The 21,824-nt window shown below is 56.9% G+C and overlaps 1 protein-coding gene across 4 annotated transcripts in view; it reads right to left on the reverse strand.

The window, feature by feature from the left end:
* Positions 1 to 21,543, reverse strand: part of Ablim3 (actin binding LIM protein family member 3) — an 88,951-nt gene extending 67,408 nt beyond the window's left edge. The window contains exons 1-2 of one of the 4 annotated variants that reach the window (XM_048331197.1): positions 21,414 to 21,543; positions 21,036 to 21,141 (exon numbers count right to left, since the gene is read on the reverse strand). In XM_048331197.1, the coding sequence (XP_048187154.1) occupies positions 21,036 to 21,048 (13 nt within the window). In that variant the 5' untranslated portion in view covers positions 21,049 to 21,141; positions 21,414 to 21,543. Of the gene's footprint in view, positions 1 to 21,035; positions 21,287 to 21,413 lie in introns of those variants that run through there. The other 3 variants (XM_048331199.1, XM_048331196.1, XM_048331198.1) reach the window with 3 other exon arrangements.
* Positions 21,544 to 21,824: the final 281 nt, after the last annotated feature.

Genomic DNA, 21,824 nt, shown 5'->3' on the forward strand with positions numbered 1-21,824 from the left:
CAGAGGGCAGAGGGCATCACAACCAATGCCCTCGAGGTGCTTCTCCTCGCAGGGGCGTGTCTCCCAGTTGAGAACCCTTAGGCAAGTGACTGGGAGGAAGATCCACACACGACTTAGCGCTGAGATGAGAACTGCAGCAATCTTGAAGTCTGGTACTCATTTGTATCAAAAACACTGCCGCCAGAAACGGTGCCAACATCCTTCCGAACACTACAAAGTCTATTTTCTCCCATGTGTTTGCCAACCTTTGTGAATGTTGAGCAAAGTCAACTGGCATCGAAATAATGTCCTAATACCGCTAGCTCACACACAGGCTCCGTTTGCTCAGCCTTGGCAGATGGCTTTTCTCCTCTGAAGTCGTCATGCCTTGGAGGAAGCGCGGTTTGGGGTCTGTGCCTGGAGCCTCCTCCCATAGGCAGAGACGAGCAACACGGGCAGCCGCGCCGGCAGTAGGCAAAGGTATGTTCTAGTACTTGGTGCGGACTCCAAACCCTGGGTCTTGAGGTCCCACCCCCCACTGGTGCTGGTGTCATTTGTGCACACCAAAGTCAGTCCTTCCGTTGGACCCCCGAAATCCGTCCTATTCCACCTCAGAGTCTAGCCATTACCCATGACCCTCCACATACACACATACATGTGTCTATGTATGTATGCACACACACACACACTTCCTCCATATCTTCACCACCGCTCTCTCAAACACCATGATTTACAAGATGCAGTTGACGAGCAAGCCAGACCGTGGGGTGGTGCAAATTCACGAGCAAACACAGAGCACAACCATCAGCACAGCTCCTGCCTTTGAGGAATTGACATTCTTGCGAAACAAATCTGAAAGATCCAAACTACAAGATGTGCACGTTTAGGGAAAGTGGAATCAGAATCCTACAATGTCAGCAAGCTGTGAAAACTGGGAGTCCCAGGGTGCCTCTGTCCCCCTGAATTTGATTCTGAACTTCAAAGGACTTTGGGTTGTGTGGGTTACGCCCATAAATATTTATCAGGCTAGAGCTCATACCTGAGGAATGCTTTACCAACAAAAACACGCAGGCTCAGATTCCATTCGCTACCGGGAGTGATGACCTCACCGCACACGGGCTCTGGAAAACTCCACTCCTAACTTGTGAGAGACGGGGCGGGGTGTGAAAAAGGCAGCCAGGTCCTGAGTATTAGAACACAAGCTCTTTGGAGGAGGGGCACCCTCCGCGGGTCTGGGGGGGCTCCCGGGGCTCCCTGAACCATCTTTGAAAACGTTGTGTACAGGAATCTTGATGATGGTATGGTGCTGACACCTGTAGAGAGATCTGGAAATGCAGACCCACGACTCTGGCCGGCCCACCGCATGACTCTGTCGTACGAGAGGGCAAACCCTGGCTCAGAGTCCGTCTGGCCTCCTGCCTGTTTTTGTAGATAATTTCCTGGAAACACAGTATTTAGTCAGACCTTTCATGGCCGTGAAAAAGTCCTGAAGAAACACCGCGCAAGGGAGGAAAGATTTCTTTGGGCTCCTGGTTTCAGAGGTTTCAGACCAGGCTTTGCTTGCTCCGTTGCCCTGTGGGTGGGGTGGGGGTAGACACCAGGGCTGCCCAGTGTGTGGTAGAAGCCGGGGCTGGGGCCCAGGCTCTGAGTCCAAGCCCCCAGACTGGTAAACACATTTAAAAAGGAGGTAATGGTGTGTGGGGGGGAGTGAGACCATGGCCCCCACCACAGGTAACTACTAGGTTTCCGTTGTGTCTTGCTATAGGAGGATAGGAGCTCAGTGAAGCCCCTAAGCCCGAGTTTTAAAGTTAAAAAAAAAATCCCAGTTTTTATAACTGGGCTCAAATATTAACAACTAAACTAAAATAAAAAAGGAATATGGTGTGAGCACACTTAGGGATCATTTTATTTTTCTACTCAGACCATGAAGCTAAGATGGACTTTACCTGCGCTCTGCTTGTAAGGGAACAGAGGCAATCCCTTGTATTTGTTGGGGTCTCTTCTCCCGCCTTTGTTTGTTTGGATGTTCAAAGTCTGCTGTCGCCGTGTCCCATGCTTTGGCTCTTTTGTGGCACAAGCAGAACTTGGGACTGTCAGGCTAGTACCGGTGTGGCCCTAAGCCACCGTATCAGACGGGAGAGCTGCACTCGGCCAGAAGGAGCCGAGTGGCGTCCGGTGGAGATGGGCGGTGAAGACGGAGTCCGCCAGTGAGATGAGGGGAAAGCGGATAGCCGGAGGCGTGGACACGACCCAGCTGCTACAGACGGAAGACCGTTGGGCTGGAACCGGCAGGCGTGGGGGACCTCAGGCCGATGGCGGAGCAGGGCCGTCCTGGCCTTCACGTTGATCTGACTTCTTACTTGTAGGCGGGGAGGACCGAGGAGGTCCAGAGAGGGGGAAGGGGGAAGGTATTCGTGATATTCAGTGCATATCTCACGAAATTAGAAGAAAATGAGGGGATGTGTGGGGCTGGGGGGGGGGGATGGGGAGAAGGATGGAAAAGGAGCTAGTGACCTGGCCGCATTGTACTCATACACTGACATGTCGAATGGCGACCCCCCTTTGCGGCACTGCTTGAAGATAGCAACACGTGATTCCGCGAATCTCGAGGAGGGGACTGAACCACGCACCATTCCAGTCAAAAGTAAAGCCAGCGTATAAGGGAGCGAGCACGGCTATGCTCCAATAAAATATTTACAAAGACAGGTAGCGCAGCTCAAGTGGCCTCTTAGCCACAGTTTACCTGTTGTTGCTATAGGATTACTCAGGTCTGGCAGGAGAGAGATGTGTGTCTGCATTGTGTGTCTGACGCCTCCCGTCCTTCATGGTCAGCTCAGAAGTCATTGGGTAAGGCTAAATAACTAGACAATCTTGACAATTCCAGAGAGAGAGAGAGAGAGAGAGAGAGAGAGAGAGAGAGAGAGAGAGAGAGAGAGGAGACTCAAGTGATAGAGATCTTGCCCAGCAAACTCCAGGTCCTGGATTTGGCCCCCAATATTACCTTTCCCCACCAAAGGCAGGGGTGGGGGTGGGGGAGGATGCGGGATGCGTTGAACTGATTTTAGCTCAGACACGTGGATCAAATCCTCACTTCCAGTTCAAGCAATGACTGTGATGGAACCAACAGGTCCTCCAACCAATGCCTCCAGCCACAATTACCAGTTCCCTAACTGAGCATATGCTGGAGGAAGCCTCCATTCAGAGTGAGCCAGTTTCAACGCAAGGAAAGGACGGCTAGCAGATCTCTCCAGTTAGAGTCCAGGCTGTTAATTACTTCTTTTCAAGAGAAACACATAAACATGCAGATGGCGATTATAGTAAATATGATCTTCTACACATAAATAGGAGAATCCTACCCACTCCTCAGGCCTATCTCATCTGTAGCGTGCTTCCAGAAATAATCCTGGATTCTATTTTCACCGGCTCTCCACATACGAGTTCTCTTTCTTTAGACTCATGGCGTGCGCTTCTCAGGACTAAGAAGCTGTTAGAAAGCTGGAGCCGGCGTCAGAATCACAGGGTGTCTTGTCAAAGCACCGGCTGCCGGGCCTCACTTTTCAGGCTTCTGGCTCGGAGGGCTACTTGACGGAGGACGGGCGCGTTTCTAACGAGCTACGGGAGGATGCTAATGTTGTGGCTAGAGAGGCCCCAGTTTGGAAACTACTGACCCTGGGCCCGATTAGCCTGCCATATGGTTTTCCACTTGTTTTATTTCACCATCAGACTACGTAGTAGGCCAGAGGGGCTCTTCTCAGGGCCTATGAGCCTAGACGTGTTCTTGTGAGCACTCACCATTGGGACTCACCATGTGATGGCAGGCCGAGTTAGAGTTTTGTTCTGCGTGAACTTGACGGCTGTTTTCTCTAACAGGTATTTCTTGAGGTCGCAAAGAAGGGAAATGGCCACCGACGCGTCCCCGGGAAGTGGCTAAACCACATCACAATGGGAAGCATGACACCGTTCGGGTAGAAGACCAAAAGCCCCAATAAAATGTGTGAAGTATTTATGTACCTTCCAACATGGATAAAGTAGTGACGGTGTGTACAAGAGGGAGGGCAGTGGATGATATAACAAATAAAAACCCTAGAGGTTGCTTATGTACTCTTTAGTTAAAATAAAAGGAAAAAAAAAGTATGCTACAATGTGCTGGGAATCACAAAGATGATCTTCTATACCCGTGCCCTAGTTTTCAAACGTTTCCAAGATTCTCTGTGTGATCCTCTTCATGGGAAAAGAGTTCACATAGGGAAGATAATTCCCCCCCCGCCACCAAAGAGCAACGGGAAAAGCAGAGATCTACGGGGACGGACGGATAAGAGGAGCCTTCAGCCTAGGAAAAGACGGCCTTTGAAAAAGAGGGCTGCGTAGCGTCTCTAGATGTCCGTATGTTGAAAGCCTTAACCTCTAGTAGTTAAGAACTGACTGCGTTTGGAAACAGAAGCTTTAACGAGGAAATTAAGTTAACATGAGCTCACTGGGGCGAGCCCCAGTCTAAAACTCTTGGTGTCCAGACGAGATAAGGAGATGAGGACACAGGTGTGCACGAGGCAAAGTGTGTGAACTTACTGGGGCGAGGGCAGGGCCAAGCAGACTGAACTTTGAACCAGGAACCTCGGAGATCGGCCGCCCGAGTAGCCAAGTGGCCCATGTCTTGTTTCAAGCGGGGTCAATCCCATCAAAGCTGCCAGAGGATCAAAGCCTCGCAAGGGGTCTGCAGCGGCGGGCACCGCGTCCTGGCTGCCCTCGCCCCGCCCGTCATCTGCCCGGAGGACCCCACCGAGTCCTACGAGGCCTTCTTCCCCACTCTCCCCCCCCCAGCCCGCGGGGCGCTTCCCAAACGCAGCCCCCCGCCCCCCTCCAGCCCCGCGCCACAGCCTCGCTCCTGGGAGAAGGCCCCAGGCGCGGATACGGTCTGCACACCCCGGATGTTGGGTTCCTGGGACTCATCGCACGGTTCCCACGGCAACCACACCGACCTTCCTTCCTTTCCCCTGGCCGCCGCCGCCGCCTCGGTCTCCCTCTGCACAGAGTCCCCCTCTGGAAGGACCGCGCTAGAGGTGCTTCCCTTCACGCCGCGTGGAGGGAGGGAGGCGGTGTTCAGCAGGGAGACGTCCCGCCTGCCCGACCCCTCGGCCCGCGTCGGGGTGGGGGGGGGAGCCCTCCGCGGAGGCGGCCCGGGGAGCCGGTGCCGGGTGCCGGGTGTCGGGAGCGTGAGCCAGGGCGGGGAGGCCTCCTGAGAGGCACCCCGACCCTGGCAAGTCCCGATGACGACACCGCTCATCTGGGAACTGTAAAAGGAGCTGAAGGGTGACGTTCTGGGCCTGTGGGCCAAAATAAGTCACCTGCTCCGATGGGCATGATGAAAGGGCTCTTTCTCTTCTAGATTGTTCGCTGCCCTTCCAGACACAAAGGAGGAACAGCAAGGCCTCTTTCCTATGTTTATTGTCCTGTGTCTCTCTTTATCGTCATTTAATTATAGAGACCACGCTCCCTGAATGAGCCACTGGAATGCATGACTAGCCGTGCAGACTGACAATGAGATGACATAGTTGAAATGAGGGCAGGGTACGGAAGCCCACCAGACCCACCGTGCATTCACTCTTGATACCTTGCCCCGTTTATCTATAACCTAAATCAACCTGGATTTGCCTTGTGCTCTGTTTCTGTCGGCAGCCGTATTCAATGTTAATAGTTAAAAGTAATAAAAGAAACAGAAGTTCAAATCCTTGCTGGTTTCTCTTTCTCTCAGAAGCCACCGTCGGCGGGGGGGTGGGGGGACGGGGGGGCAAGGCATCTGCTTGAGTGAACTCAGAGACGTCTCCCTGCCTTGGCCCACTGGGCAGCCCCAGCACGTGACGCAGGTAAGACAAGAATCACCTCACCTGATCTACAGACAAGCAGACGGAGACAAAGGAAAGGAAGCCAGCTGCCAATCAGACCTGCTCCAGGCAACTCCTCCCATACGTGTGCACACACTCACACTCCCAGAAGCAAGCGGCTGCTTCCATTCTGCTGCCTAAAATACCAGAGGATTTCCCTATCATCCATCATTGACAGCAAAAAACGATTATTATCATTTTGAGTTCAAGAGACTCTGAGATTCATTAACATTTGATTCTCAAACCCGATTGAAGTGCAGTGCTCAGACAGGAAAAGGGCAAATATCAATGAAACCTACTTGCCCAGGCTCTCTAAGCTAGATCAAAGCTAAAACATGGCAGCCACACCCCTAATTCTCTTCTAGCCAAAGAGGCATGTGGTCCACCACTGACTCAAGAGCTCTGGTCCAGGCACCAGTGAACTCGCGGACCCGGGAGAGACCCTCACACGAGACACAGAAGCCCCCCTTCGCATAAAGAGCTCACGGACATTATCTATGGAGAGGGGGGACTTCCAGGGGGGCAGCCAGGAAGAAGACAGCGGGCAGCACTGCGGCGGCGGAGACTCGGGCGGGAGGAGGGGTGAGCGTCTCCCCACGTTCAAAACCTCTTGGAGTTCCCCCAAAGCATTTGGAGTTGCTTCCCTCTTGCGGACGTTGCTCCCCGTGAAGGGACATTGATTTCCCCGTGGCCGGGTCAGGGGCTCTAGGGCCCAGCCCCGGATCTGGGGCGGACTCCAGGGGGAAAGGGCCTCACGGTGGGTGGAGGAACAGAGAGGAAGGGAACGGGTGCTGAGCTGGAAGCTGGGCCTGTGCTCCGGGGTGGGGAGGGGGAGGGGAAGCCCTGCTGCAGCTGGCTAGCCTGCTGGGGCTTCAGGTTCGTCTCCCCCTGAAGACACGTGCATAGCTCCCAGGTCAGAGCTCAACAGAGAGCATCCAGAGAGGAGACACACACACACACACACACACACACACCCCAGTCCTCCCAAGAACAAGAGGTGGTCGGCCTCGCTGGGTCCTCTGATGTGGACCACGCTTTCCCCGAGTGAGCTTTATTCGGGTGCCATGATTCCGGCATCCACAAAGCCCAAGGGAGGAGCCGGCTCGGTGCAGAAGGTCCGCAGTCAGCATAACCGGGCTATAAAGTCCAAGTCGCAGAGCTCGCGCGCGTGAGTGCCATGATTTATTTATCAACGCTGGCTGGGTAATCTCGCTGTGCTAAAGCGGGGGGTGCTCGAGTGGGTAGGGCGGCCGAGCTCCCTGGGTTGGGGAGTTTATAATTCTATGGGACAATCTGCCGTGCGTAATTAAACGAATAGATGTTTACAAGAAGGGACAGGTAGAAGGAGGGAAATGACCGGTGGGAAGGAGGTGGTCTCGCGAGTGACGCAGCCTGTCTGAGAAGGCGCAGTTGTGAAGGAAATGGGCAGAGGACCAGGGGTTTTAGGTGGAGGAACAGCACAGGCAAGGGCCAGAGAGAACGTTCTAGGAGTTCCAAGAGGTCCTCGTGGCTGGGGTACCAGGGCCAGAGAAGCCAGGAGAAAAATAAGCCGGAGGAGTCTGGGGGGCTAGCCGTGATGTGGGGTCTCAGGGGCTCAGGCCTGGAGTCTCAGCTTTGTAGGGAGCCGGGGTCTCAGGGGCTCAGGCCTGGAGTCTCAGCTTTGTAGGGAGCCGGGGTCTCAGGGGCTCAGGCCTGGAGTCTCAGCTTTGTAGGGAGCCCAGATCTCAGGGGCTCAGGCCTGGAGTCCTCAGCTTTGTAGGGAGCCCAGATCTCAGGGGCTCAGGCCTGGAGTCAGCTTTGTAGGGAGCCCAGGTCTCAGGGGCTCAGGCCTGGAGTCAGCTTTGTAGGGAGCCGGGGTCTCAGGGGCTCAGGCCTGGAGTCAGCTTTGTAGGGAGCCGGGGTCTCAGGGGCTCAGGCCTGGAGTCAGCTTTGTAGGGAGCCGGGGTCTCAGGGGCTCAGGCCTGGAGTCTCAGCTTTGTAGGGAGCCGGGGTCTCAGGGGCTCAGGCCTGGAGTCCTCAGCTTTGTAGGGAGCCCAGATCTCAGGGGCTCAGGCCTGGAGTCAGCTTTGTAGGGAGCCGGGGTCTCAGGGGCTCAGGCCTGGAGTCAGCTTTGTAGGGAGCCGGGGTCTCAGGGGCTCAGGCCTGGAGTCTCAGCTTTGTAGGGAGCCGGGGTCTCAGGGGCTCAGGCCTGGAGTCTCAGCTTTGTAGGGAGCCGGGGTCTCAGGGGCTCAGGCCTGGAGTCCTCAGCTTTGTAGGGAGCCCAGATCTCAGGGGCTCAGGCCTGGAGTCAGCTTTGTAGGGAGCCCAGGTCTCAGGGGCTCAGGCCTGGAGTCTCAGCTTTGTAGGGAGCCCAGGTCTCAGGGGCTCAGGCCTGGAGTCAGCTTTGTAGGGAGCCCAGGTCTCAGGGGCTCAGGCCTGGAGTCAGCTTTGTAGGGAGCCGGGGTCTCAGGGGCTCAGGCCTGGAGTCTTAGCTTTGTAGGGAGCCCGGGTCTCAGGGGCTTAGGCCTGGAGTCTCAGCTTTGTAGGGAGCCGGGGTCTCAGGGGCTCAGGCCTGAAGTCCTCAGCTTTGTAGGGAGCCCAGATCTCAGGGGCTCAGGCCTGGAGTCAGCTTTGTAGGGAGCCCAGGTCTCAGGGGCTCAGGCCTGGAGTCAGCTTTGTAGGGAGCCCGGGTCTCAGGGGCTCAGGCCTGGAGTCTCAGCTTTGTAGGGAGCCCAGGTCTCAGGGGCTCAGGCCTGGAGTCTCAGCTTTGTAGGGAGCCCAGGTCTCAGGGGCTCAGGCCTGGAGTCAGCTTTGTAGGGAGCCGGGGTCTCAGGGGCTCAGGCCTGGAGTCTCAGCTTTGTAGGGAGCCCGGGTCTCAGGGGCTCAGGCCTGGAGTCTCAGCTTTGTAGGGAGCCCAGGTCTCAGGGGCTCAGGCCTGGAGTCAGCTTTGTAGGGAGCCCAGGTCTCAGGGGCTCAGGCCTGGAGTCTCAGCTTTGTGGAGCCAGGATCTCAGGATCTTGGTTTGAAGTCAGATCAAGCAGAAAAGGTCTGTGTGACTCTAATCATCAGCAAAAAGCCAGATGTGGAGGTGTGGCTCAACTGGCAGAGCACCAGCTTTGAATGGAAGAAGGCAAGCAAGAGCATGAAGCACTGATGAGTTCAAGCCCCAGGACTAGTGTACACACACTCTCTCTCTCTCTCACACACACACACACACACAGAATATGTAATGCTTAAAGGTTTACCAAGCATTTTTATAGGTATTATAGTCCTTGGAGGAAAGCAAAATCGACAGATGCTCCCACAGAACTGATGAGAATATTAACCGAGAGGCTGCGATTTGAAGCCAGTTCAAGCCTAAGGAATCAGACAGACAGACAGACACACCTCCCCCCAACTGACCTACAATTCACAATAAGTATATGGCTCTTAAATACAAAGAGTTCTGACAAATATATAAACAAGATCTCAATCAGATAGGGGAGATTCCCATCACTTCAGAGTAACCTTTTGCAATCTGTCACTTCTCTTCGAGTCAAAAGCAAGCTCAGTTATGCTTTCCATCCATGTAGATTAGTTTTGTCTTGAACTCATATAAATGGAACCATCTAGTCTGTGTTCTTGTGCATTTGGCTTCTTTTACCCAAAGTGTTTCTGATTTATTTGTGTGGTGGCATTTGTAAATGCTTTGATAGTTTTTATTGCTAAGTAGTAATCCATTGCTCAAATGTAACACAATTTGTGTTTCCATTTGTCCACAAATGAACATCGGGGTTGTGTCTGGCTTTAGGCTATTATGAATTAAGATGCCAGGAACATTCTTGCATAAATCTTTTGGCAGGTATCTGTTTTCATCTTTCACGAGTAAATACCCAAGAGATGTATTGTTGGATTGTAGATAGGTATTCATTAAATTTTATGGAACTATCCAATAGTTTTCCAAAGCCACTGTGCCATTTACATTCCCAGCACAAGTGGATGAGAAATATTAGCCACTTGCATTGTTGTAAACAGGTGTGTCTACTTTGAATTTCCCCAGTCACTAAGGGTGTTGAGCTCCTTTTCGAGCTCTTTTGCGATGTGTTGGTTAGGATTCTTACCAATGTTTATTGTTCTAGGAAGTCACTGCCCACCTCAAGACCCTAAGATATTTTCCTATGTTTTCTTCTAGAAGCCGTATAACGTAACATTTAGTTTACTTAAGTTGACGATCTATCCTTGACTGATTTTTTAAATGCATTTTTACTGTTATTGTTAAGGTGATGTACAGAGGGGGGACAGTTATGCAAGTCAGATAAAGAGGACATTTCTTTCTGAACAAGGCCGTCCCTTCCCTCGCTCTCTCCCAGTTTTCCCCTTCTATTCCCACCTACAAGTTGTACGGTTCATTTTTAACATGGTATCTCTGCTGCGTTTGTTCGCCGTTTGTCCTTCCCTTTCTGTGATCCCCTTACCTTCCCAGGGACAGATAAACAGACATGGCAAAAGGAAAGGGAAACAGAAACATCCACAAAAAAAAAAACTTCTTGTTTGCATTTCCTGGAGTTCATTTCAATCAAAACGACTTTACATGATCAGATGCACACAGATAGTGTGCCTTTGTGCTCCTCTCCCAAGACGACCCTCCTTTGGTCTTTGTGAATGTCTACAGTCCTGTATAATTTACTTGACTGAGCTTTGTGCATTTAGGTTATAGTAGTAGTGTCAAGAATAAAGATATCTTTATCTTAATTTTTATGCTTATTTTTTATTGTGGAATAACTCGCATTGTATTTATGAACCTTAAGCATACAGCTCAAAGTATACACACATCCAAGCCAACACACTGTTTATTTGAGGACTCCTTTTAAATGTCAAAATATTTGTGAGCCTCCGTACTAGTATTACATCTAATTAATATTTACAGTAGCAGTTTCCCTTTCCTGTATATGTGGTGCTGGGGAATTGAACCCAGGGCTTCATGTATACGAGGCGAGCACTCTACCACTAGGCCATCTTCCCAGCCCAGTAGCTTTTTTCCATACTGAATATTTTTCCACGCATACACACTGGGTAGGCGTTATGCATTTGAAGTTAGGGGTTCACATGGGTTTATAAGTTCCAGTGAAAGAGTTAAGTAAGACTGCACAGCCCTGAATTCAAGCCCCAGTACTGGCATAAAATAAATAAATAATAAATGAGTAAATAAATGAATTAGTAAATAAAAACCTCTGCCTTTATTAGTATCCTCTCAGCTGTAGTTTACAGAAACACAGCTGAACTGAGTTTGTGCACAAGCAGAATTGGCTAGTTCTCATAGTTGAGATACTTGGGGTTTGGGCCATCTCCGGCTTCAGGTACGGCTGGCTTTGGGGGCCTTCCTATATGATAAAAGCCAGAATTTATTTTTCAGGCCACTTTTTTTTTTTCCTATGTGTCGGCCAACCTGCTATCCACAGACCTTGATCTCAAGTCACCAATAAATATGCCACCTTCCCAATATCTTCCTATCCAGTTTCAAAGAACACTGATTGGCCTGTGTGGGGTCCAATTTCCACAGAAGAATAACTCTTGTGTCCGCTTCGATCGAGTTCCCTGATTGGCTGGCCTGGGTCACGTGTCGTCCCCCCCCACCCCCACCAGGGACAGGGAGAACACCACACTGGCACCCCATTAGCACTACAAAGACACAGGGGTGGGCGTTTGCCAAGAATCAGGAGGAGGGATAAGCAAATACACGGAGCCGGCGCGCTGGCCAGGGCTGATGGAAGGGAACGTGGGCTTTGGGCAGAAATGGGGAGAGAGGCTGACGGGTAGGGCACGGACCACCTCCGGGCGCGTCCCCTCTCCACAGCTCCCAGAGCCAGCGCGGATCATGGCGTGTCCTGAGCAGGGGGGGGGCCCAAGCGGCCGTCCTGCGCCCGTCTCTCCGACGCGTCTCCATCGCACCTGCGTGGAGGCCGCGACGGGGACGAGGGCGAGCCCGATTAGGATCCGTTTGTGTATTTAACAGAAGTCTCCCCAGGCCGTTTGGACCCGCCCCGCTGCCTTGCTGCCGGCTGCCTTTACTGGGTGTTCTCCGCGGGCTGGGCATCTGGGGCCCATCCTCTCACCGGGCGCTTTACTTCCTGTGCCCCCACGTGGGCGGGGCAAGGGCAAAGCAGCCGGGAAGGCCGCGCAGGCGGCTAGGGACTGGCTGGGCTGGAGTTCGAACCCCCGCGGTCTGCCTCCGTGGCGGACGCGTTTATCCAATGCACGGTCTGGGCTTCTCCCTTGAGTCTGCAGCCTGCTTCTGGAAGCATCGGTTTACACGCCCCCCCCCCCCACCCCAGGAGGAGAATCAGGTGCCCGGTGCGGGTGGGGGCACCCCTCCCCCCCCCCGGCCTGGCTCGCCCCTCTCTCCTGCGTGCCCCCGGCCTCTCGCGGCCTCTGGGCTCTGCAGCGTTGCCCGTCAGGCCCAGGATGCCGGCAGAGCCTCGTGAATAACGCACAGCCCGGGCCGCACCACGGGGCTCGGGGCCCCTCCGCACTCCTCACTGGCTGTGGAGCGTCACGCACCCCCCCCGCCCGAGGCCTGATCTCGGCCCACTCTCCGCGGACGCGTGCTGCCGACAGCGGCGGTCCTGACGCCCTCCGCGGCGCCGGCATCTTCTCGTTTTCCTCCTCCGCATCTAAGTATCCGGCCAAGGGCCTCAAGCCCAGGCCGCGCAGGACGAGGGCGTGTGGGGCGGGTGCGCGAGCAGCCGCATACAGGAAGAAGCCCCGCTCCTCCTTTCGCTCGACCTAACACGCACACGTTTGCCCCCTCCGGTCTAAGTTTAACGCCCCCCACCCCGGACTTCCGAAGGGTCCCCCCTCCCGCTGCTCACGCGACCGTCGCCAGCACCTGTGCCCGCCCTGGCTGTCGCCGGAGGGAAGCTCCCGGAGGCCGGAGGGGCTCCGTCGCAGGGCCTGGGAGCGCCAGGGGACACGCATCCCCTGCGCCCCGAGACGCTTGGCTGCAAGCCGGCCACGCGGCCCCCACCCACGCCCTCCACACGGCCCCACCCACGCCCTCCCCGCGGCCCCACCCATGCCCTCCCCGAGGCCCCACCACAGGACACGGGCGCGGATGGGAGAAAGGAGAAGCCGAGCGGGGAGCAAGGGGGCTCCGGGCAGAGGCACCCCGCCGCCATTTCCTAACTCATGACCCGGGGTTGACGGCGCCTCTCGCTTTCTCCTTCTGCAGAGTCAGGACATTCCGGTCCTCATGAAGTCCATCTGCTCTCATAGTCACTTCGGGTTCCACCCCTCCTTTCAGATTCCTCTTTCCTCACAAGTGGGGCGTGCTCACCGACTGCACCACCGGGCCGCCCACGCGTATCTGTGCTCGAAACCTCCGTCTCCTCCCCCGTGGACGGAGGCCGACGCGTGGCGTCCACCTCGCCGTGCCTTTGCGAGGGCTCAGTGGACAGAGGAAGAGGCCGGCCCGAGCTGCACGACGGCTGCCCGAGGCCAGCACTGCTCCAAGTCCAACGCGGGGTGCGCTTGCCGCGGAAGACTGGGCGGAACAGAGGGGGTGGCGTGCCACGCAGCCTCCCCACGTCTTAGAACCCACAGGGGTGGGAGGGAGAGACGCAGTCAGCGAGCTAATGAACAACACGGCTACGGATTACGGCTGGGCCCAGGTCCACCGGGGAAGGGCGCCGACAGCATCACCGCGAGGATCAAGTCAAGTGCATCCGTACTCGGGAGGAGAACACGGAGGCTCAAGCGTCTGGGAGGAGGGCCTGCTCTGCTTCTCGGCCTCGCCTCCCTGCAGGGGACCGGGCTCTGCCTCTGCCCTTCGAGAGAGGAGCTCACTCATGGTCAGCTGGGGTGCCCGGGACGTGCGATCCCAACACCCCGGCAATCCTCCCTCCCTCCCGAGCGAGCGAGCCGCGCGGACCGCGCCCTGACCTCGTGTGAGCGCTGCCCTCCACCTCCTCGCACCCGTGACCGCAGCCCTGGGGGCGGGGGGCCCGCTGGGGCGGGGGCTGTAGGTGCTGCTTCTTGTCTGGCGACGGCTAGGACCTGTGGACAGCGGGGCGGAGCCTGACGGTGCGGGGGGCTCAGCTCCACCGACGGCAGCGGCTGGCCCCACGGCTGCCTCTTGTGCCTCTTTCCTAAAGTGTCCCGCATCCTTTGGCTCGTCCAGCTACTCCTTTCCGGGCGTGCGCCCGTCGGTCACGGTCCTCTTCCCGGACACAGTGTCGTGTGGCTGGAGCCATGATCAGGTCGCTGGCTGTCCACACAGCAGGAAACCGGGTCTCCCAGCAACCTGCACGGGTGCGTTGCATCCTTCTGACCCTGGCCCCGCCCCGCCTTCCTCTCCTGGTACTCCAGGGCCCCAGTTCACGTCCTTGAAGAGGACTTTCTGAGCTAGGCATGGGGGTTGGCGGTGGGGCTCAGTCACTGAGCGAACCCAGTCGGTCCTGAGTTCAAGTTCCAATCTTGGACAAATAAAAAGAGCAGCTAGAAATTCCAATTCTGATTTCCCAATGTTGGCAAAGGATTTAAAGGCATGAAAAAAATCAATAAAGGGCAAACCAAACATGTCCTCTCATGCTGGTGACCGGGGTGACATCCTGCCCACGTGTGTGGTCCATGGGAAGAAAGACCGTAACGGTTCTTCGTGTTGTAATGGTTCTATTCGTTGGCGCCCATCCACCGTCATGCCTGGTGCAATCTTGGTGCTGACTAAACAATTGTCCAGGGGTCAAATAATCTAATTCCTCATGTTGGACCCTCCCAGGGACGAGATGGATGGAAAGCCAGCGCGGAGCCTGTGCGTTTCCTTGCATTCTTGAAACGCTATCGTTGTGCGTAAGGACCTGAACTAACTAAAGCGGGGTGGAGAGTGAGCCTCAGGACCGCGGCGTGAGTACGGACACGCCGGTCTCCGGGGATGCCCCTGCGTGGGGACCATCTTCATCTTCAGGGGAGTGCCCGAGTGTCCCTCTCTCTCCCGAGGGAGGGCAACGTGCGTGTGCCAACATCAACCCCTGAGAGAACCCTCGTGACACTGCTGTTCACTAACTACCTGTCGCTATCGTACCTCAGCGACGGGGGCCTGGGTCATACTTTGGGGATCCCGTGCCCCAGGGTGGTCTTCCTCTTGGGAGATCAGTCCCTGGACAGACACAATGCTGGGAATTTGAGTTGCATCCACTCCAGAAGTCCTACCGCCTGGCTCTTCAGAAGGTGACCTTATTTGGAGACGGTTTAGGAACAGAGTTAATCAAGTTAAAATGAGGTCTCTGTGGGGGGGGGGGGGGGGCTCTTCTCTGCCGTGCCTGGAGTCCTTATCAAAGGGGGAACTCTGAACACGGACACGAGGAGAGGATGGTCGCCGCAAGCCAGGGAGAAGCCCGGAGCCTCTCCGCCTTCAGAAGGAACTGGCCACGCCCACACCCTGACCTTGGACTCAGAGCCTCCGGGATTGTGAAAGAGTACATTCCTGTTGTTCAGTACACCCATTCCTGACACTTTGCTATGGAAACCCTAGCAAAAGGAACACACTCTTAACTTTACACTCATCTTACACACACCTATGATCTGGTCGCTGTATTTTAAAGAATAAACCTCACAGATGTTATTTATTCTCGGTAACGACGTTGAGAGATGCACTAGTATCACCCCCTGCACCCCGTGATTGTCATTAGACGCGAGGAACCGGGCTGCAGGGGACGTGACTTGCCCGAGGATAGCCAACCGACGAGGACGGACTTGAACCCCCAGAAATCTAGGTCCAGGGCTCCCTGAAGAACTGCAAGGACACTGCAATCGGCAAACCACCCCCAAAGTCAAGGGGCTCACGCGCTCGTGGTTGTTCTCTGTGCGTGCACAGTGGCATCCGGCGGCTGCTGGGTGCGGGCCAGGCGCGCAGCAGATGCTGTCGCGGCAGGACAAAGCCGTGGCCAGATCGGGGAGGCTGGCGTTCAGAGCCGGGATCGCTCCCCCCCTTGGTGCCCTCCCTGTGCCCTGGAGGTGGCATTGCGGCGCTCAGAGCTGCGCTGGATATTCATTTGGGAAGATTTTTAAATTGTTGCTTACGCGACTCTCTTCACCCCCTGACATCTCAAACCATTATCTGTCCACCACGGCCTCGCTCATTCATTTGGGAGGCAACTGCTCCGGAACACAAAACGAGGAGAGCCCTCTGCCGTGGCGGTGCGTACCGCCGCCCCGACGCCACGGCTTTCGGGAAGTCCGCAGGGCCCTGCGCGTAACGCATCCCTCGCTCGAGACGGCATCGCGCTCCTCGCACCCGGAGCCTCCTACTCCCGGTGCCTCACCGCCCCTCCCCCGACCAAGGTCCGCCTCCTTCCCAGCCTGCACTGCGCCCCCCAGCAGGGCTGACCCCCACCGGCCTCTCCACCGCCGCCCTTTTCTAGGGCTCCTGGTTGGATCGGGTCGACAGGAAATACTCAAGGGAGGGAGGGAAAACAGAGGTCAGGATATTTATGTTTCTGGTTCCTCCTCCAGAACGGAGCTACTGGGAACGAGAAACTCAGACCCCTCGCCCGCAGCCAGCGCGGCTGCGGAGTCCTTCCCTTAGTCCTTCCGGCTGCGGGGGAGGCGGGCACGGGCGTCGGTGACAAGCCCCCTGACGCCGGGCTACTCTGGCTTCTCCCCACGCACCTGTGCACGGTCCTTGGATGATCAAACTCCTCTCAGACTGACTCTCCTTTCCCTGCCAGGACCCTGACAGAGAGACCCCCCCCCCCCGGCCCCCGATTCCTTCTCACCTCATACTGCTTGCAGGGGCCAGACTATTCGGTCTCTACTTAATCAAGGCTCATTACCTTTACTTTCAATCTTAAAATCACCCAAATCCATCTTGTACGATTTCTGAACTAGAACAACTGTCTCTCACCTAGAATCCTATCTTGCCCCATTCAACCGAAGCCACATCCAATACCAGGCTAATAATCTTCCTGAAGGCTTTGGGGTTCTGTGTGCAAAACCGAGCACTGGCTACCGGATCAACAACACCGGCTGATTTTCAGTTCAAGAGACTGGTTTCTAGGATACTATCATTTCGGTGCTTTCCTCAGTGGCCAACTTCAGATTCAACTCCACTCCCTGGGACCCAACGCCAGTGAATTTCTCACCCAGTCCTGCTACCGCTCACATCACAGACATAATCTGTTCAGTCCACGATCACAGGGCATGTGGCGGACTCTGAGTCCAAGCTCAGGAACGTGTACCCCACAGCTCAGGGCCTTACTGCCCTGTGATACCTCCGGGAGGCGACACGATTGCTGAATATGCTCTTCGACGAAACAAAGTTTGCCCCCACACGGTAACGTGTCGGCATGCGAATCCATTATCAAGACTACAGAGGGGCAAGAAGCAGGAGGGGGAAGCGTAGAAATGGGGTGGGGGGATGTACACGAGCCACTGTTCACAGTGTCCAGAGTGCTCACCCCACCTCAGCGTGGGAACCACCGCTGGGCTTCCCACCTGAGAAACCAAAGCATTCAGAAGCTTGGGAAGTTCTGATCTAAGTGAGGAACATAACGTTTTATGGGACACAGCGTGGAGTTGTGTCCGGGGTCTCAAGCAAGCATACTTGGGGTCAACTCAGTCTCCCTTAGTTTTGGAACTCCTGCTATCAACATAGACAGCAGGAATTCCAATAGAATGGAGACAGAATAGAATTCCATAGCGGGAGACACCAACTAAGGGATAACCAAAAAGGAGGAGATGCACATTTGGTGGGTGTTACCCTGTGGCTCTGGACTGTGAAAGCACGTGGTTTGGATTCATAAAAATGGCAATGTACAAGTTGGGGGGGGGGGCTGGTGACGGATGCCTGTAATCCTAGCTCCTAGGTCTTGGTGTCCTGCTCCAGTCTCGTTCCTCCTCTAGGAAGCCTGTTTCCTCTTCCTCCCTGGCCTCTGCCCACTCAGATCTGTCTGCTGTTCCTCTCTATCGCCTCCAGAATTATCCTTTCCTCCACAGTACCCACCAGTGGGCATGCTAATGCTCAACAAGGTGTCAGGAGGGAGGACCCTGGTGGACTCACTGTTGGAGCAGTCTCTGTTTGAATTACTTTTTTTTTCTGGTCCTTGGGCTGAATTCTGGGCCTGGGCGCTGTCCCAGAGTTCTTTTGCTCAAGGTGAGTGCTCTACCACTTGAGCCACAGTGCTACTTCCGGCTTTTTTGAGTAGCTTGTCAGAAAGAAGAGTCTCCTGGAATTTCCTGCCTGGGCTGGCTTCGAACCACGATCCTCAGATCTCAGCCTCCTGAGTAGCTCAGATGACAGGTGTGAGCCGCCGGTGCCTGGCGTAATTTCTTAATAACAATGTGCACACGTTTACGGAAACATTTCCTTATAGCCCCATCTAATCCTCAAGACTCACACTTCAGGCTCACTTCACAACTCATGGTTTGAGCGTGTGACCTCTGAGAGGTCTGCGGCGCGACCTGCGTGCTATGTCCTTAAGTCAATGGTGACAACCAGTCAATCGCTAGAGTGACAGCGACAGCTTGGCCACACACCACGGACACAAGGATAGTCACGTCAGCAGACACGTTGCCCCATCCTGCATTTTACACAACACACGGACACACAGTTTCCGTCCTAATATTTGCACGTGGTGAGACGCCACTCGGAAGGCCGCATAGCCAACAGGAGGAATGGCCAGTAGGGAACTCGAAGCCCTCCATTTGCCCCGCCCGGGCTCCCCCGACGCTCATAGCGCCCTGCCCTTCGTGCTTTAGCTGCACTTCAGCACTGGCGTCTGAGTCACTGACGAGGGACTGTACCCGCCGTCAAGCATGGTACACAGCCCCGTCCCCTTTGGAGCACGGTTAGCTTCGTAACGCGAAGGAAGTTACCGAGTCTTAGCTAGGAAGCTGGAACAACAATACCCGTCTCACAGCTTGGGGGGCGGGGGCTGCCTCGCTGGTGGGGAGACCCCACCCTCACCGCAATGGAAGCCAGCCTTTCCGCTAGGGGCGATTTCAGGTGTGAGAACCGGGTTCGCCACTTCACATCTCAAAGGGGAACGGTTTTGCTTTTTTTCTTAGATCAGGCCAGCCACGGGTCTCCTGCCAATGCCGCGTCCCTGTCACTCCCGTGAGGTCTGATTTCTGTTCTTCACTGCACACTCTCCCAGGTGGGAGATGGCCGAGACCAGCTCCCAAGTCCTGGGAGTGAGTCTCTTGCACAAGAGCACCGAGATATCCCAAGGCTGCCCACAAAATGCACGCCCTCCTTGCTTAGAAAAAGTGGATGAAACTTGAATGGCATTTTTTTTTTTTACTAGTTCTTGTCCTCGGCAGTAATCACTCTATAGATAATTTTTTTAAAGGAAAATCTGCTTCTTTCTTTCAGGAATATTCAATGTTACTAGCAGGAGCAGAGTTTCCAGAGACAGAAAGGCAGGGTCAGCTGCTTATTGCCTCTCTTAATAAAACAAATGAGCCAGCCTTCTCCTCTACCAGTCCATGGGGAAGGACTCCCATAACTACATTCCTTTTCCTCTACAGACAGTGAGAAATGACAGGGAATTCATATCTTCATTTTTTTTTTCTGGAATCACACAGCTACAAACATGCAGCTCACTAGGTAAAAGAGACCACGGGATTTTGCTCCTCTCTCCAGCCTGGTACGAAGCAGCAGCACACCATTCCAGATCGTCAAAACCGAAAGGCAAAATTCTTTGCTGGAAGTGGCAGAGACAGTCAAGCCCCACTGTTGCTTAGCACAGATACGTAATATACAAAGGAAGAGGGAGAGAGATGACTCACACAAACACATAGTAAATAAATATATTCCATTCCCATCCCAGTTGCTTTTGCTTTTGTTTCCTCTTCTCTATGCCAACGGCCTTGAAATGAGGGAGGGGGGAAGGTTTGGCTGGATGATCTCAATAAAGGTACTCAATTTGTTTTGTCCCTGCTACTCAGCGCTAGCTCTTTGGGAAAGATTTTTACAGCTTATTAGCTCACACCCCCTCGGATCTCTTAGATGAGCAATCCGGGAGGCAGAGCAGGGAAGGACTAAGAGCAAAGTCAGGGCCTCTAGTCCAACAACCCAGCTGATGCTGCCTGAGCCAGGCAAGCTGAGCTGATACCAGAGCTGGAGACTGACACCTGAGCCCGGCTGCGCCCTCTTGGATAAGCCCCGGTCCGCAGCCACCCGCCCCTGCCCATGACTCCAGGGGCTGGCACTGAGGAGACACCCCGAGCCTCTGCCTGAGGCTTCGCGCATTTCGCAGGAACCCGGGCTCAACCCAGCAGCAAAATGTCTGGTCCTGGCTCTGTAGGGCATTTGTAGCCTCTGGCAGGTTAGGGCGGTTGCCCACAGCGCTGGTTCTTTCCCTGGCTCTTCAGGGTGTCTAGGCTGCCTAGGGGTGGAGAGCCAGCCCGGGCTCCGGCACGGGTGGACAGCCGCCCTGGGAGCCGGCACGGGTGGACAGCCGCCCTGGAGCCGGCATGGGTGGACAGCCGCCCTGGGAGCCGGCACGGGTGGACAGCCGCCCTGGAGCCGGCATGGGTGGACAGCCGCCCTGGGCTCCGGCACAGGTGGACAGCCGCCCTGGGAGCCGGCATGGGTGTACAGCCGCCCTGGGCTCCGGCACAGGTGGACAGCCGCCCTGGGCTCCGTCCGGCACGGGTGGACAGCCGCCCTGGAGCCGGCAAGGGGCTCCGGCACGGGTGGACAGGCAGCCCGGGGGGCCGGCACGGAGGCACACGCGAAGCCGGGTCTTCCACAACCTCCAGACCCCAAAGGTGGCTTCTGGAAGGATCTGTCTACCACCCCGCGGGTCCCCAGCCCCTGGCCCGCGCGTGCCCGTCCGTACCCCACCCTCCCCGCGCCCGGCGCCCCCCGGGGCGGGCAGGGAGGTCTCCTCGGAGCCCCCGCGGCCAGACAATGGCCACCTCGCCGCTTCCTAGGCCTTCGCGGGCATCGCCCGGAGGAGACGGCGGCGCTCCCGGCAGAGGCCAGGCTCGCCGGGCCGGGAACGGAACCCGGGCGAACGCCGCGCGGCGCGCGGGCCGGGCGCGCTGGCGGGCGCGGGCCGGGGCCGGGGCCGGGCGCGCTCCCCATGCGCTCGGGGCGCGCGGGGCCGGGCCGGGGCCGGGCAGGGGCCGGGCAGGGGCCGGGGCCGGGCAGGGCCGGGCGCCGGCTGCGCCCCCGCCCCCACCCCGTCCCCACGGCGCAGGCGAGGCGCATCCACTCACCGCTCGTGTTCATGGCGATGCCGCGGCACGCGTGTCACTCGCTCCCGAGGCCCCGGCGGCGGCGGCGGCGGCGCGAACCTTCCCTTCTCCCGGCCTCGCGCATCACCTGCGGGGGAGAAGGCGCTGCCGGCCCGCCCGCTTCCTGGGGTGCGGGCCCCCCGCGTCCCCGCTCCGCCCGGTCCCAGGGACAGGTGGGCGCAGGCGGGAAGGCGGCGCGCAGGGCCCCGGCCCCCCGGTCCCGGCCCCCCGCGCGCCCGGCGGCTGCTCCCCGCGCGCGCCGCGCTCCTCCGGCCCCGCGGCTCCCGGGCGCCCAGGGGGTGTGGAGCGCGGGGAGGCGGGGCGGGGGCCTGGCGGGGCCGAGCCCGCCCCGGGACCCACCTCTCGGCCCGCGTCCGGAGCCCGAGGCCCCTGGCCCGGCGCCCGCGAGCCGCTCATGGACCCCGGGGGTCGCGCGGGGGGCGGGCCGGCGGGGCGCGCGGCGCGGCGCGGGGGAGCTCGCCATCCATGGCGCGGCGCGGGGCGGGCGCGGGGCGGCGCGGGGCGGCGCGGGGCGGGCGCGCGGGGGGCAGCGCGGGGGGCGCGGCCGCTCACGGCTGCCACCTGCCGGACGTGCCGGCGCGCGCCCCGCCCCGCCCCGCACCGGCCCGCCCCGCCCCGCCCCGCACCGGCCCGCCCCGCCCCGCCCTGCCCCGGCTCGGGGTGCCTGGCGCCCTGGGGTGGGCGAGGGGGGCGACCCCCCCCCAGTCCCGGTGCCCTCCCCGCGGTCCGGGCCTCCTTCCCTGAGCTGGG

This window comes from Perognathus longimembris, chromosome 22 (assembly GCF_023159225.1).
Source record: "Perognathus longimembris pacificus isolate PPM17 chromosome 22, ASM2315922v1, whole genome shotgun sequence".
Lineage (NCBI taxonomy): Eukaryota > Metazoa > Chordata > Mammalia > Rodentia > Heteromyidae > Perognathus > Perognathus longimembris.